This window comes from Neomonachus schauinslandi, chromosome 5, assembly GCF_002201575.2.
Source record: "Neomonachus schauinslandi chromosome 5, ASM220157v2, whole genome shotgun sequence".
Lineage (NCBI taxonomy): Eukaryota > Metazoa > Chordata > Mammalia > Carnivora > Phocidae > Neomonachus > Neomonachus schauinslandi.
Genome location: NC_058407.1, coordinates 68,051,920 through 68,068,457, shown reverse-complemented (window position 1 = coordinate 68,068,457; position 16,538 = coordinate 68,051,920). Strand labels below are relative to the sequence as shown.

Genomic DNA, 16,538 nt, shown 5'->3' with positions numbered 1-16,538 from the left:
AAGGGGGGTGGAATATTCAGAGGAACCCGTTGGTAAGAAAAAAATCAAGCTGTTAAAAATATTTAATTTGGGGGTCTCCTGGGTGGCAGTCGGTTAAGCGTCTACCTTTGGCTCAGGTCATGATCTCCAGGTCCAGGGATCCAGCCCCATGTCAGCCTCCTGGCTCAGCAGAGAGCCTGCTTCTCCCTCTCCCTCTACTTCTCACCCTGCTTGTGCTCTGTCTCTCTCCCTCTCAAATGTATAAATAAAATATTTTTTAAAAATATTTAATTTGGGGCTATTTGGCAGGGCTTTGTCATATATGCTATCATTTATGGACAGGGACAGGTTCAGGTTCTGTGGTCCCCAAAGCTTACCCAATCTGGAATGCTCTAGTTAAGAATATAAAAGCAAAATTATGACTAAAAATTACTTTCAATGCCTTGGAAGAAGGACACGCATACAGGAGTCCTTGAAGCTTCAGTGTAATTAGCTTCGAGATAAAGCCTCCTATGCACTTGAGCTAAAACCTTTATTCCACCATGTATTATTTTCTAGAAACTTAAAAGGAAGAAAGACTGGCTAAGTTCTTGGAATGGAAACTGCACATTAATAACAGTTGTGAGAAGGTGGAAATATATTGTAGTTAAGGTTCCGATGCAGTCTTTGCCAAATGATGCTGAAAATCATATCATTCGAGATATATATTTATAAACACATTGTTGGGCCCCATTCCTAATAGTTCCAACTCAAGAATTCTGGGCCAAGGCCAGGGAATGGGACTTTAGAAAAGCACCCCAGGTGATGGCCATTGGGAACTGCTCCTTGGTGCTGGAGAAGCCACAGGTGAAGCCGGACTGTCTCCCTGCGATGGGCCGTGCAAATGATTGGGTTCCTGGATCTGCCTGGAAGACCTCTGAAGATTCTGGAGTTTTAATCCAAAATAAAATAGGGTACAGGTGGGCTTTGGGGTGAAAAGTTCCACTATAAGCAATTTAAACCCAATTTATGGTAGGATGATCATGCACCGCCCCAGCTCCATGATAAAAAATTCTAGGAAAATGGTGGCAGGTTCGGAGGCTGAAGAAAGTCTAAACTGTTCCCCTCTTGTGTTATTCTGTGACTCTCTTTGTTCTGTTAATTGCTGAAGATGTGGCTGAGGACCTTCTGAAGTAGCAGCGGGGCCTTTTTTTTAAATCTGACTTTGTAAGATAATTGTTTCTGGGGAAACCTAGATAAAATTTCCAAAAACATGGTATGTGTTGTATTTTAATATGCTCAGTTGTCAGTAGCCTGCAAATTCCCAAGTCAACTACAAATGCTAACTTTATCAGCTCCTCCAAGTTCTGCTTCTTTTTGTAGGGAAACTCAGTGCTTTTCTTGATGAGTAAATATAGTATTATCACTGGGTTATTAAGCATGAAACTCTCTATATCCATCGCCAGTGGTTCTCAGATTTCAGTGTGTATGAGAATCACCTGGAGAATTTGTTAAAAAGATCCATCAGCCTCATGTGCAGAGCCAGATGCCTGAGGTAGGAGGTGGAGCCTGGGAGCCAGCCTTCTCTTAAGCATCGCCAGTGATGCCTATGCATGCTGCCAGAGGCCCTCTCTTTGACCAACACTGCTGCTGAGAAACACTTTCTACCATCAAAATTTCTCTCATCCCAGCTTTAATTTATTTCCATATGCAACTCTTAAGATCAAAAGCCAAGGGGCAGAATGAAAATTCAAATAGAAATGGGGTACTAGTGAGAAGGGCACATGCTAGAGAGTCCTGCTGGGAGCTGGAAAGTTCAGAGCTGGGGCCAAGAAAAGAGGTCCCAAAGCAGAGTATGATGGGAAACATCTGGGTGACCACAGAGGAAACTGGAGTCAGGGGTGGGAAGGGATCCTGTGGACCCCCAGACAGCTCCATCTATTGCTTTCTCTGCCTGTTTGTTCTGTACTAGAAGAGTCTGTGCAGAGACTGCTAGGGTTCTCCTGGGTTCAAAGATGGCTCCACCATGGCCTCAACTATCATTTCTCTGTGCTCTGGAAATGACGTTCAGTGCATGCTTAGAAAATGGAATGTAATGGTTTGGTGCCTGGACTCTGGCTCAGCCACTGACTGTTGGTGTGGCCCTTGTCAAGCTCCTTAACCTCTTAGAGGCTCAGTTTTCTCATCTGTTAAATGGGGGACAGTAAGGTTCTTGTCCCATAGGGTTGTTGTGAGATTTAAATTAATATGTACAAGGCACTTAAAACACTGCCATTTGGTAAGCACTCAGTAAACTCTCACTACTTTTACCTGCAGCTTTTGCTTTCAGAGTCCTGCCAGAGTTTGTTTTCCTATTTAATTCAAAAATATTAGGTAGCCTGAGAGGGGGCTCTTATTATTTATCTACTATTCTGAATTCTCTACTGTTATCTACTGTTCTGAGTCAAGAAGGAGAAGGCTAAGAATGGAAAAAAAAAAATCTCTCTTCCAATGAAGAGCTGTGTATGTAGAGGGTTACTGACACTGATGAGTTCCCATTGACATTTTAAAAGCATTTAGGATTTGGGTATTTTCTAATCCTGACTCCATGCTAGTTTTGTTTATGCATTTCAGAAATGACTTGAATTGTTGCATCTGTTTAGCTCATCTGGATCCCCCTTGACAGATGGTTTGCTGCCATGTGTATGAGCTTTCATTTTATAAGCTGGGCTGCAGCTTATGAAAATAAATCATCTCTATCCAAGGGTGTGTTAAAATATTTTTTTCTGGGAATTTTGACTTCAGTAACAAAGGGGATAAATAGTGATTAGGTCACATCAGTACTTTTAGCCCAAGCCCATTGTTCTTCTCTTAAACATAAATGCTAAATGTAACCGTGTAATTATTTCCTCTGGCCTCTTCCTTTTTACCTATGAGGTGAGTGCAACGATGGATTCGAAATGTGATGTACTAAGTCTCTGGAGGCGAGAGAGGAATGGCCTCTCAATTCACTCTCGGAAGCTCCTCTGAGTCCTATTAATGCCAATCCCGGCGGAAGCTCTGCCATCTGTCATCCCAGCCAGACAAAGGAAGTGTCCCATTGGTGGCCATCATCTGAGTAAATTAGGAGGGGGTTGGGGGAAAGGCCAGAAGGAAGGCCTGTGCATCTGTGAGGAGAGAATTCACTCTTTTGGCACGATGATGCCCACGGGAACCCTTTCGGCAAAAAGGAAAATGTAGAAGTAAACAAACCTCCATAGTGTCTGTGTTCTGTTTCAGCTTCCTGAGCCTGTGAGGGCACAGGTGCCTTACAATGGCGAGAGTGTGGAAAATAATGAATAAAACCCCTCTGTTTTATTTCCATAGGTGCATGATTTCTGGCAAATGAGTTCCCAGAGATTGTTTTTTAAAGAGCCCTCCTGTGTCAGTCGGATCGTGGGAAGTGCTGGGGAGGGCAGGCCAGTGGTTCATCCAGAATATTCTGTCCGACAAAATTAACAAGGGGCTTGTTATAGGGAAATATGATGCATCCTGTTCACTGTGACAGTCTCCAAAGATCATGAATTTACCCAGGGTACACAAGGACCTCTTGCTAGTCTCTCAGTTGTGAATTTTTCTAAACCTTTCCTGAAGCAGTTTCTATTTTCAACACATTTATACAGCTCTAAGAGTTAACTATGTTTATTTCTACATAAAGCAGCGATTCCTCATATTTGTCCAAAACCCATCTTCTTCAAGGCCATGGATGCTTTGCCCAAAGCCTGTCAGCCCTGGCTGCCCCTGATCTGGCCTGTTGTGTTCAAACTGAGGTGTCCTGTCTTCATTTGTGCATATATGAGGATTTTTGTGATAAAACTCACACACTCTTCGGAATTGTCTTTACTGCCAGAAGAGAGACTTGAAATATATAATGAATTCTAATCTCCGAAATATGAATATTTGGCTTTTCCCAGTTTTCCAGATTATATCTGATTTTAGCAGTATCCTAAAATTCACCAGATCACTGTGACACATGTATTTGATTTGAAAGACTATAACTTTACTCCTTGGATTTGTCTGGACACATTATCTCATGGTTTACCTATTGGTTAACGGACATTTTCTGAATTAATATGTGTCTAAAACTAAGCTAGGATCTGGGGAATACAGAAACAGACATGACACAATTCCTAATCTCAAGAAAGTCAGAGTCTAATGGTCACCTAATTCAGTATAACCCCATGGCTTTCCCTTCTCCTTGTATCATCGCAAGTTTCTACCTCTACTCATCATGTTGGATTATGTCCCACTTAGGAAATGACAATGACAAGAGAGGCACTTAGAGAAGCCATATTCATTTGCTTTTAAGTCTTAAGATGATGCTTTACTAACTCAAATAGCTCTTACTAATTCATAAATTTTTTAGTAAATATCTTCAGTTTACTAAATGTTCTTCTTATGACCCAAGCACTTAATGTGCTTTCCAGATAGCCCTAAATTACATAGGAGTTACTTAAAGAGATGCTAACTTAGTGAGCCCTGTTTTCACGGCTCGTGTCTGGAATGAAAGGACATTGAATATGGCCAAGAAGCCTGTTACAGCAAACTGTTATTTCTTTAATTATCCAACATTTATCTTTTTCAAGGCCATGGTTGCTTGCTATCCCATAATGGGTATTAAAAGGCTTTGTGGAGCATGACTATTTCATGTATCTGCACTGGATGCCAGAGTCTGGCCAAGTGGTGGCACTCATTTGGTATGAAGGTGCCCGCAGCACAGCTCAGTCTCAATGCTAACTGGCAACTCTACTGAGTAAAAAATTTTTTAATATTATAATTGCATATCTGAATAACGAAAGCCTTCTTATATGATGGAAATATCAGCACTTTATACTCTTATCCTTAGTTGAAAAAATTACATTTTCCCCCAAATTGTTGTCGTTTCCTATGCCAAGTGATGGTGATATTTAATGGAGAATCCTTTTAAAACCAACTAGCCCAGGATTCTATAATCTCCCACAATGTAAAAAGATAAAATTACCATTATAATATCTTTTTGACAATCGGTAGGATTCATTAAAGGCACAAAATACAAGAGAGAGGTAATCCCACCAACACCATGCAGTGATTTCTCATTAAAGGGGACAGTGAGCTATTTCAACAAGGAGATTAATAGAAATAATGTATGGATTCTTACCGTCCCTTCTTGCTGATTTACATTATGCTATGTAGTTGAAACAACAGGGGAAAATGCAAAATCTCTCCTATGATTAATGCTGAAATACTAAACCTCTTGTTATGGTTGATTGTACATTCACAACAACACACTTGGGAAATGGCAAGAGAGCATTTCTATTCTTTCCCTTTTTGTGTTTGATATCCTTTCCATGTGGGTCATTTCAGGGACTCAAATTTATTTTTTATGGTAAATAGTGTTTCTCAGAATATACAATTTTTAAAGGAAAGCTTTCTCTGCATGAAATCGTGTATTCCATCTTTTTTGCTCCAATGGTGAGATTTCCTGGCCCATTATTAAACGTTAAGGTTTAGGTGATGTTTATTTCACAGACTCATCAAAGAGATTTTTAGGGCTGGGGAGAAACCTGAAGGATCAATAGCTCAACCCACTCACTTGATAGACAAGAACAGTGATGTTGAGGTGTCTCGTGTGATTTTGCTTTCTGGTTTGCCACATCTCATAGGGCAAAAGTAATTTTTTAAAGAGGAGAAAGCATTACAAAAGTAACAAAGCACTGTGGGAAAATAGAAGGAAGGATGTTAGCCAAAGATGAACATCCTTCCTCTGTGCAAATGCATAAATGGACCAGCAGTTTGTGTCAGGTGGGCTGGAAACAAACAAAAAGTTAAGAAGAGCCATTCTTCTGCATTTTTACCAGCTTCAAGGTTCAGCTGACTGGCTTTGACAGGGGGGTAGGAGGGGTAGAGACAGGGCTACATCCACAGAAGGAAAGAAATGGGATGTCAATAGGGAACCTGCCTCTGTTCTCTCCCCTCTACACTTTTCCACCCTGACATGGCCTGTCTGCCGGGGGGGGGGGGGGGGGGGGGGGGGGGGGGGGGTGGGGGAGTGGGGAATGCTACTTCCTGTTCTTTAGCTTCAAAATTTGTGTATATAAATGACCTAGTCCCAGGACCATTCTCCTGCAAGTTGTAGACAAATTACCAATTGCTAAGAATTTTCAACATGTTAAATATGCTGATTCACAAAGCATGTTTACATATAACTACACACTGAGTCCTCTTAGATAACTGGTCCAGTTATATCTACCCAATGATGTCAGTGCTCAGTGATTCCTGCTGTTTTATCCAAAGTGAGACATTTGATCACCTTTAGGATATATCTTTTTTGCAAACCTTTACATGCTCTTCTGTCCTTCTATCACCAAGATCCTATACTAACTGGATTGAAGACATAGAAGAAAGAAATTACAGAAATAATATTCCTCTACATTTTTGGCAAATTTAATATATTTCAGAGAACCTTCAAATATAACTTCTCATTTCTTCCTCACAATCATCCTTTGAGGTAGTTACGTTGATATTATTCTCTATTTCACCGAATAAAAAATTGAATTCACATAGCTAATAAGTAGAAGGATTTGGGGGAAGAGGACAGAATCATAGAACAAGAAGTCATCGGTTCAGTTTCCTCAATTTGAAAATAAAACTGTTGAGGTCTGGAGAGGTTAAACAGGTAACCCAAGGCTGTATTATTTAAGTGTCTGGATGAGCTTCATCTGCTGATTTCTAGCCTGCAGTTTTTTGTGACTGTGGTTCTCCCTCTCACAGATCGGTAAAGATGTGTTCGAGAGGGGTGATGATAACCCATTAACTGATGTCCTGCAATACCTTTTTAATTTGCTCCTCCTCCCTCTCATCTAAATATTCAGGCTTCAGGTCACATGGGAAATAACATAAAGTGATTCTTTAGTGTCAAAGTGTGGTGGTCAAACTCACCCAGCACCATTCAACTTAGGTGGGAGGAGAATAATGTAGGAAGTTTGGGGAAGAGCTCCTCCTATCCTCAGGGTTTCTTTTTAATTTGATCAGTGTATATTCACTTCAATTTTTATACTGATTTTATCTTTTTCCCTTGTCTATTAACATTCTCTGAGCATCTTTTCCCACCAGAATAGCACCTTACTCCAAGCGCACTGAGAGTTCCTTTCTTCTCCCTGATTCTGTGATGCTGCTTAGCAGTAGTTTCTGATATCCTGTTACCCTAGATACAGGGACCACTTTATGAGGGACTGCCCTATTCATGAGTTAATAAAAATGACCTAGAGCGAGTACAGGTTTCTCCAAGGGACCTTTGTGAGTCAAGAAGGTGATGGTCAGTCATGCAAATTCAAGGACCTGTCTTCCTCACCATCCAGTCTGGCTTCATAGCACATGTAGTTTGCAGCAAGAGAGTATATATCTCCTGCAACAGAGAAGCACTGGAAGCCCCTCTCTCAGCTTGCTTTCCATCGTGGAAGCTACTAGCTATTGCCTCCTTAATATTGGATGAGAACCTCAGAACTTTTTCAATTCACTTGTCTCTCGTTCCTCTCCTGCGTTCTCTTCCTACAATATTCTCCATTATTTTCTTTCTCTCTCCTCTCACCCCTCTCTTTCATATCACCTCATCTTTTCCTGTATGCTGTTTTATCTGCAGCATAATAAAAACATACACTAAAAGAAATGCACCATTTTCCAGACTATTCTCTGTCCTTCTTTCAAGGACCACACAAATTGCTACTTCCTCCAAAATCCTTTCTGCAGATAATTCTACAGCCCTCAGTTTTTATTCCATTTTCCCCAGCATCTTCAGCGTTTATATTAGATAACATGTCTCTAAGAAATGTCTTACTTGTATGAAAATTTTAACTACTACAAAGAAATTGTAATAGTTAACAACCTCTTCAAATTGTGTCTTCTAAAGCAGTTTGTCAGCTTTGGTTGTATTTATATGTCTGATAAATGGATTCTGTTCAATGAGAATTTGATGCAATTATTCTTAAAGTCTTGAATGCTCGAAAATTATTGATCTGAATGGTTTAATCAACAGGTCACCTACAAACAACAATGTGAATTCAATTGATATACTGCTGTGTTTGCATTGCAAAGTGATTTATTTCTTGCCTACACATAATTATAAAACTGTAAGAGATGTTCAATCATATGTTAGACTTTTCTAAGAACTTCATTAGAACTTTGTTTTTAAACATTAACTGAAATGTTCTAGAGAATAACCTACATGGAACCAAATTTGAGTACAGCTGCAGTGTCTATAAAACAAGGAGGCTTAATCTGGTTAGTGTAAGTAGCATAAACTATTGATTCTGGGACCCACAGTCATATTTTCATGTGTCTAGAATACAATTAGGAAATATCCTTTGTCAATTCACTTAATGGCAGCATAGCCATCTCAAAAAATTGCTAACAGGCCTAAAACATTAACACTTTATACTTGTACGCCATTATCTCCATTTTATTGGAGAAAGCCCTATTGCAGTTACATAGGTCTTTGACTAATATGCGTATTTCTTTTTTTTTTTTATGCAGGTAAATGGTTTAACTATGGAATTATCTTTCTCGTCTTAATTTTGGATCTTAATATGTGGAAGAACCAAATATTTTATAAGCCTCATGAATACGGGCAGTACATTGGCCCAGGGCAGAAGATATACACAGTGAAAGACTCAGAAAGTTTAAAGGATTTGAACAGAACCAAACTTTCCTGGGAATGGAGGTCCAATCACACTAACCCTCAGACTAACAAAACCTATGTTGAAGGAGATATGTTCTTACACAGCAGGTTCATAGGGGCTAGCCTTGATGTCAAGTGTCTGGCTTTTGTTCCAAGTTTAATAGCTTTTGTGTGGTTTGGATTCTTCATTTGGTTCTTTGGACGGTTTTTGAAAAATGAGCAAGGCATGGAGAATCAAGACAAAACTTACACTCGCATGAAAAGAAAATCACCGTCAGAACATAGCAAGGACATGGGAATCACTCGAGAAAACACGCAGGCCTCAGTGGAAGACCCACTGAGCGACCCTCCCTTGGTCTGCATCAGGTCCGACTTCAACGAGATTGTCTATAAGTCTTCCCACCTCACATCAGAAAACTTGAGCTCGCACTTGAATGAATCTACCAGCACGACAGAAGCTGATCCAGACCCAACGACTTCTAAAAGTACGCCTACGAACTAGATTCCCTTAATTGGAGATAGCACAGAAAGCAAACTTGAGTGTAACTTTAAAAAGGTTAGTCTTTCCTTTTGTAAATGTAAGGTTTACGTAGTGTTAGGTAGAGAAACACAAACAATGCCACAACGGTGCTCAACATGCTTTTTCTAGGACTCATTGTTTTCTATTTGTATTATAATACACGTGCCTACTGTATATCTAACGTCCTCTAGAGATTGCTTTTCACAATTGCACAAGCTATTTACTGACTTTACAGCATAGTAGACGATTAGCTGATTACCCGTGTATCTGATGTTCAACCATAGTGGTGCCTTGAGACATTAAACTGTTTTTAACTGTACCAGAACTGAAGTGTGGAACAGTCCTCGAACCTACTTCACATGGGGTTTTTTGTATACAATTATTTTGATCTACATTTGATGTCTTAGCAGGAAACAGATATAGCTGTGATGTGGCTTAGGAAGTATCTCTTGTTTCCTATTCAGCAGTGGAGTTGGTGACTTTGACAGCAGGATTGCACAGAGGCCTGGTGATAACCTTTGAATTTGTTTTGGCTATCTGCCAAATACAAATACAGATTCGAAATTCAGTATGAGGAGAATGATAATCCAGCATGGGTCACTACTTGTGAAATGTGGCTTTCTCCAACCAGTAATTGCAATTAGATGATAATACCTAATTATGTTTTCCTAATTAAAGATAAATTGCTACTTGATTAAATATCCTGCCCTTCACCTATGGGAACAAAGGTTAAGAGGCGCAGTTGGGTGAACTCTCAAATTTATTGGCATTTACACAAAGCGCTAGAAAACCAAGGAACTGAAGTTTTAATCACGTGAGAGTTGTACAGCCTACTATCTGCAATATTTGTACATCTTTCTGTAAATATGGCTCTGGACAATGAAAATTGAAAAACATATGCCAACCCTGAATAAGGGAACTCCTCTAAAAATCATGCAGCAGAACCTTGTGAGGTAGAAAAAGATGTGCATGAAAGAATCTATTCAAGTAGCTTGTTTGTGTGTGCATTTTTTTTGTTTTTTGTTTTGTTTTTTTAAGAATTAAACATCATACATTAATAAATATAAATTATATATCAGTAATTATGTGATGTAGTTTTTTGTTTGTAATAAAGGGATTCACTTGTATCTTAGTTTAACAACAGCCCGTTTAATTTTTTTAACTTGGTGCCAGATGAGTTAAAAAATGGAATACACCCAACGTGCTTTTAATTTAGTTCCATAAATTGTGGTTACATGTTCTTGAGGAGGTTAGGGGAGATCACTTTTAAGGCAAAATTATTTTCCTGTCATATACTGACATAGCTGTATTTTGTCTTTATGATTTTTAAAATCTCTCGTTTTGATCTATCTGCTTTTAAGCTTGCAGCATGCTGAATTTAGCATGCATAATAGAACTATGCATTTATCTGTCACTTGAGAGCCAGCTTTAATAAACATCTTCCTACAGTTGTTTACTAAGCAACTGGAACCATGCCCTTGCTGTTTCTTTTACCTTAAATAGCCATGCCTGGTGCTACTTAGAATCATAAATATCTCTGACACTAAAAATCCAGAGATCAAGCTTACTATGGTAACCCATTGACCATACTGTCCAAAGAAACTTACCATGTTATTGTTTATATGTGGTAACATTGGCCATTACCAAATTTGCATAGTATAAAACATTCAACTTTTGACTCTAGGACAAGTAAATAATACCACCTAGGACTCTCTCTCTCTATATTTTATTCTGAAAGTCATTGTCTTGTAGAATGAAGAAGGAAGTTGATTTAGAAAGAGGTGTTCATGATCAGTATACAGTCCTTACGAAAATATTAAGAATTTTTATGTGGGTGTTAAGGAAAAAGTGGTCCAGTGATGTAATCTAATTAAAAGAAGATGGAAAAAAATAACCCTAGAGCACTATGCTTATGTGTTTCTAGGGATTGACTAGAGAAGCTGGCTATCAGCTGATATGAAAATATATCTTTAAAGTTTTCCCTAAGTTTTGATAACAAACAGAATAATTTCCAGTAATGGCATTTTTCTCCAGCAATGGAATTTTAATGGCATTTAATGGCATTTAAACAAGATCCAAGTCTTTGAAGGTTTCCAATAGTTATGTATATCAATGTTGACATATTTATCTACCTATGGGTCTCCTTCCTTCTTTTGCTACCTCTTTTAGATAGCACATCACATCTGCACTTATACCAGCTAAGGATTAGCAAATAAAATAAAATAAAATAAAATTAAATTAAATTAAAATAAAATAGTAAAGGTCAAAATCACATGTACTATGTTTAATCTTGAATCCTGAGTCATATACCAATAGACTATGACTCTACAGAGCTTTTTGAACACCAAACCTTTTGGACTATCAAGGGCATTACAAATAAAAAAATGTGTAGTAAACCCGGAAAATGAGGAGTTAAAAAAAGGATTTAAAAAATCACTAACCACAGATTCTAAAGAAAGCATAACAAATGTGACGCCTTAATTGCAGTGATGCTTAAGGACTATAAACAATTATATTTCTACTGTTCAGTAATTACAGCATTTTCTTTCATGCAGCGCAGAATTTGTACTAATTTGACACAATTTTAGTATCCTACATTATAGAGTACTTCATTAGTAGTTTAAATGGAAAATTAAATAAACACTATGAATTTATGCCTGATAATATATGCCTAGACATAAATCTCATCACCACATGCCCATCTATATTATATAACCATACTTAGTTATCTCATACTCTCCCCATGCTGGCCACTTACCATGCTCACTTATCTTTCAGCACAGCTAAGATCACCTGTGAATCCTATTAGAAGTGTTAAGAATTATTTGTTCTCCATTTGCCCGGAGAGTCAGCCAGGCACAAAATCTCCTTTTACTTTTATAGCATCAGATTTCACAAGTAATTCCCACAGGCACTACTGGCTGACAGGCCATGTCAAAGAAGTTGTGCAACACAGATGCTCAGAGTTGAGGGGGGAAGTCAATACCGCTGTCATATCTCACAACTGGGCCCCATAAGCAATTCTGGTACATTATGTGCCTACCCTGTGGATGACCAACACAACCCAATATGAAACTCGGGAAAGGTAATGCTAATAAATCACTCTTAGCTGTCCCTGTAACTGATGACTCATGGTGCCAACTGAATTCTCTTTCACCTAAGACCTCCTTAGCACCCCATTATTGCTTATCCTCTGTCCTCACTCTGAACTGATCCCTATTTTAAATTAAAACTCCTGGCTATGCAGCCACAATCTGGGTATTGTGCTTTTATTGGTTTCTTCCTGCTCAGACTGTGACGGCTCACTACTCTATCTGGTCTGATGTCCTCCAGCTTTGCCCCTCAGAATTCAACTCTAACCTATATTAGCTAGTCCTGCCATTAAGAGGGGAAGAGCAAGTCCATTAGTTTTGCGACAGGCAAACTGACACTTTTCTCATTTATCCGAATTTTTATTTTTAAACATACTTATGTGCATAGGCTTGTGATTAATGGGAACTGATATAGATAAGAGAATCAAGGTCATAAATATTTGGCTTACTAGCATTTAGACTGGACTAGAACTGAATTATAATCTGAACAACTAGAGAAGTTTAGATGTGGTATTTATAGCTCACAAGTCACTCCTGTTGAAGCTAACTGGAAAAAGAGGTGGATATTTATAATGGAAAGAGAAGGTTAGGTAGATGGTGGAACATGAATGCAAGTTGCTGCCATGAAATCTTGGAAATAGAAGATGGCAGTTTGATTGTGAATGGGCTTTAAAACTCTGGGCAGGGGAAGGAGGCCTTTGTAGAAGGAACTTCAACATAAAGTTACCATGAGTCCAATACTCCTACCTAATAGGAGTCCTAACAGGACTCAAGAACAGATGTTCAACATAGCTGAGGGGGTTACACAAAAGGTTAGTTTCTTAAACATTCTAGCACTCACATTACTCTGTGCCCCAAGGAGCATGGTGAGACCTGGGCGAGGGGACATGGGGCCCATGAAACAAACAACAGAGGTGGGTATGGGTGGAGTGGGCAACATGAGAAGAGAAAAACAAAAACCAACACGTAACAATTCAGAGAGACCGGAACATCCTTGAGGGAAGAACAAAGATGGGGGCAAAGTCTGTTTGTAAACATTTTATCAGTGTATAAAAGTTGACATCTTGTAAACAAAAATGTCTTACAGATGCTTTATGATAGACATTCTGAGCATTTTTAATGAGAAACAAAATTAGTATTACTAATTTAATATGTGTAATATACCACAGTATTATTTTAATTTAGTGTAAGGAATCAGTTATTTTACTTCAGAGAGTATAAAACACATATAAGGTATTTCACAGGCTTATTTCTTACCTCTATCCTCCAACACAATTTTTCATAAGGGTCTTAAGTTCCTTTATACCAAATAATTGTACTACTGAGCTTTTTGAGGACTTACCTGCATGATTGAGAAGGACGACTACAACTTATAATTGAGAAATGTAGTAACAAAACAAATGTATAGATGCTCCAAACCCTAATAATTTTTTTCATTCTATCCAGATCATTGCTCAATTCTCATATGAATAAGACTACCATTTTGAGTATTTACTACATGCATATAAATTATCCCATTTAATCCTCACATTAACCACTGAAGGTAAATATCGTTAATTTTACTTAACAGATAATAAAAACTAAGGTGCAGAGAGGTTTATTAATTTGCTCAAGGTCACAAGGCTGGCAAATACAGAGTTAAGATTTGAATGCAGATTTGTCTGACTCCAAAGCCCCATTATTTCCCATTATAATCCTTCATTAAGATCCATTCAAACTATAGACTCCATTTCAAACAGGATCTTTTGGTGAGGATGACCTGAGGAACACTGTAAAACTGTTCGGATGCTTGATTTCTGGCAACTCTTATCTCTCAAGAATCTGAGCTAAATAATTACTAACAGGTATCTGGATGCAATCTACAGGTTATATCTCATGATTGAAACAGATAAGGTTGAATTAAATGACAGAAGCATTCAGTTCATTGCCAGGTGTTCTGATTTAAACTACATTTATAAACCCACAACACAGATTTGTCCTGACACAATTTCCAGCGTTGGAATTGGTTTATTTCATGATTTCACTTTTCTTGGGGGCGGGGAAAGAACTGACCTCTTTTGAACACACCCCCAGGCAAACGTCAGGGTGGGGGATAGGTATGAATATTCAAACAAGGAAAAAAAAAATGATTCATTAATGGACAGATTTAGAAAGCTTAATTTGAATAGGGGCTCTAGAAATAACTATATTTTGAAGAAACCATCCAAAATGTATTATTTTTAAAAATCGTCATCAAGGTAAGCAAACTGTGTTGTGATAGGACAAGCCCTGGCTTCACAAACATGTCCCTTGAACACTATAACCCTTAGTTTCTTATCCCCCCAATGGGAATACCTCACAGAGTTCTGAAGAGGGTGAACTAAAACTCTATGTGGAAGAATTCTGTGAACTGCAGGGAGTTGTGCAGATGTGAGGTTATATCGCAGGTGTGGGCACCTGCCCCCCCCCCAACCCCCGCAGTGTCCACCTTTCAATGGAACCCACTCGGTTTGCCTTCACCAGCAGCTCTGGGCCGATGCTGCCACTGAACATGGTTAGGCTGTTTGCTCCCAGATTTCTGTCTCTCTGTAATTGTTTTGAACTCTACAAACTGCAATGTTAACACATTTCACTGTTAACAGAAGTTCAGATTCCTTAGTTTTAAAGCAAGTGGCTAAGTTGTCTGAAATCAATGGCGGTAATCCCTTGGAGCTGCTGGGCCAAACTTATTCCTCAAGGTTTTCTCTGCTCTAGCGTTCTTAAATTATTTCTTTCCTTTTATGATTGCTTTAGCAGCTTCTCTTATCAGGACTTTCCCATCGTGCCAGTAATCCACCACCTTTCATAAATTCTGAAGTGTCTTCAGCATTTCACCGAGAGCCGACACACACACCTGAGCCCTGCACTTCAGGATCTCCCCAGCTGTATTTGGATGCACTAAATCAGGGAATCACTCCAGCTTGCCTTTTAGGAAAAACGTACCTTCCTGTGCCATGGAATCCAGGCAACACCTCAGCCACACCATGGTCGTTTAAAGAATGACATTTAAAAACAGTATTGTGGTTTTCCGTTCCGCTTATAGACTTACTTGCTTTGAATACCTTATTTTACCTGGATAGTCCAGTTGACTTCAACCTAACCACACAGGAAAAGGTCTGCACTTAAAACGAGTCACTCTTGACTGAAACAAAATGTGTAAAGTGAGACAAAGAGCAATAACCAATTCAGGAAAGACAACTCTAACAATTACTATTCAGATTTGATAATGATTAAATTACTATAAACTTGCCTTTGAACATATTAAAATGCTCTTGAATTTGAAGAGCAATATTTAGAGTTTCCAATATACCAGAAAACTGGGAGGCTCTGTCATTTGCATATCCAATGGTGTCTTTCTGGTGGAAATAGATTGTATCACCTCTGTGTCTCACCGGTCTGCTCTCCTCTCTGTCATTATTACTTACTGCCATGCAGAGATCTCATCATCTCTTCTGAGGAAAACTGCAGGGTGGTCTTAACTGGTCTTCCTGACTCTCACCTTGTCCAGTGCAATCCATTTTCTATACTTTTATCAGAACAATCTTTCTAGGGTCTAAATCTGAACGTGTTACTTCACTCTTTCAGTGACTACTTATTGCTCACCAGTGGGGTTTTGTTTGTTTGTTTAAAGATTTTATTTATTTACTTGAGAGAGAGAGAAAGAGAGCACGAGTAGGGTGAGGGGCGGAGGAAGAAGCAGGCTCCCCACTGAGCAGGGAGCCCAGGGGACATGGGGCTCGATCTTGGGACTCTGGGATGATGACCTTAGCCGAAGGTAGACACTTAACCAACTGAGCCACCCAGGCGTCCCTCTCCAGTGGTTTTTAATAATACTGTCTACAACACCAAATTCCCAGTACCTTAACAATAAAATTTCCTTTCTTGTTCATGTTGCAATTAAATTGGGTTTCCACTTGGTGGCTTTCCATTTAGCGACTTGAGGTTTCAGACATATTCCAATAAGTGGTTCCTTGACTCTCTGGGATCTTGGTCTTCTGTGTAGCTGGCTGATGAAGAAGGCGAGAAGGTGAGGAAGACTCTATAGGAAGTTTTAGGAACATATCTGGAAATGACATACATCACTTTTTGCATTCCACTGGCCAGAATTTTGTTGCAGGGCCTGCCTAACTGCAAAGGATGACAGAAAATGCCATTCAGCTCTGTGCCCATAAAGGACAGGGAACAATTTGGGGAATTTCTAGTCAGAGAAGTATTTACAAAATATGTTCCCAATCAGGTCTCACACCTGGAAGTTCCAGCTCAGTGGGTTTGGGATGGA

General features: G+C 39.0%; 1 protein-coding gene across 3 annotated transcripts in view; it reads left to right on the top strand.

Moving 5' to 3' along the window:
* Positions 1–10,227, top strand: part of TMEM117 (transmembrane protein 117) — a 478,296-nt gene extending 468,069 nt beyond the window's left edge. For all 3 annotated transcript variants that reach the window (XM_044914873.1, XM_021704760.2, XM_044914874.1), the window contains one exon: positions 8,485–10,227. In XM_044914873.1, coding sequence (XP_044770808.1) covers positions 8,485–9,131 — 647 coding nt within the window. In that variant the 3' untranslated portion in view covers positions 9,132–10,227. The remainder of the gene's footprint in view (positions 1–8,484) is intronic.
* Positions 10,228–16,538: the final 6,311 nt, after the last annotated feature.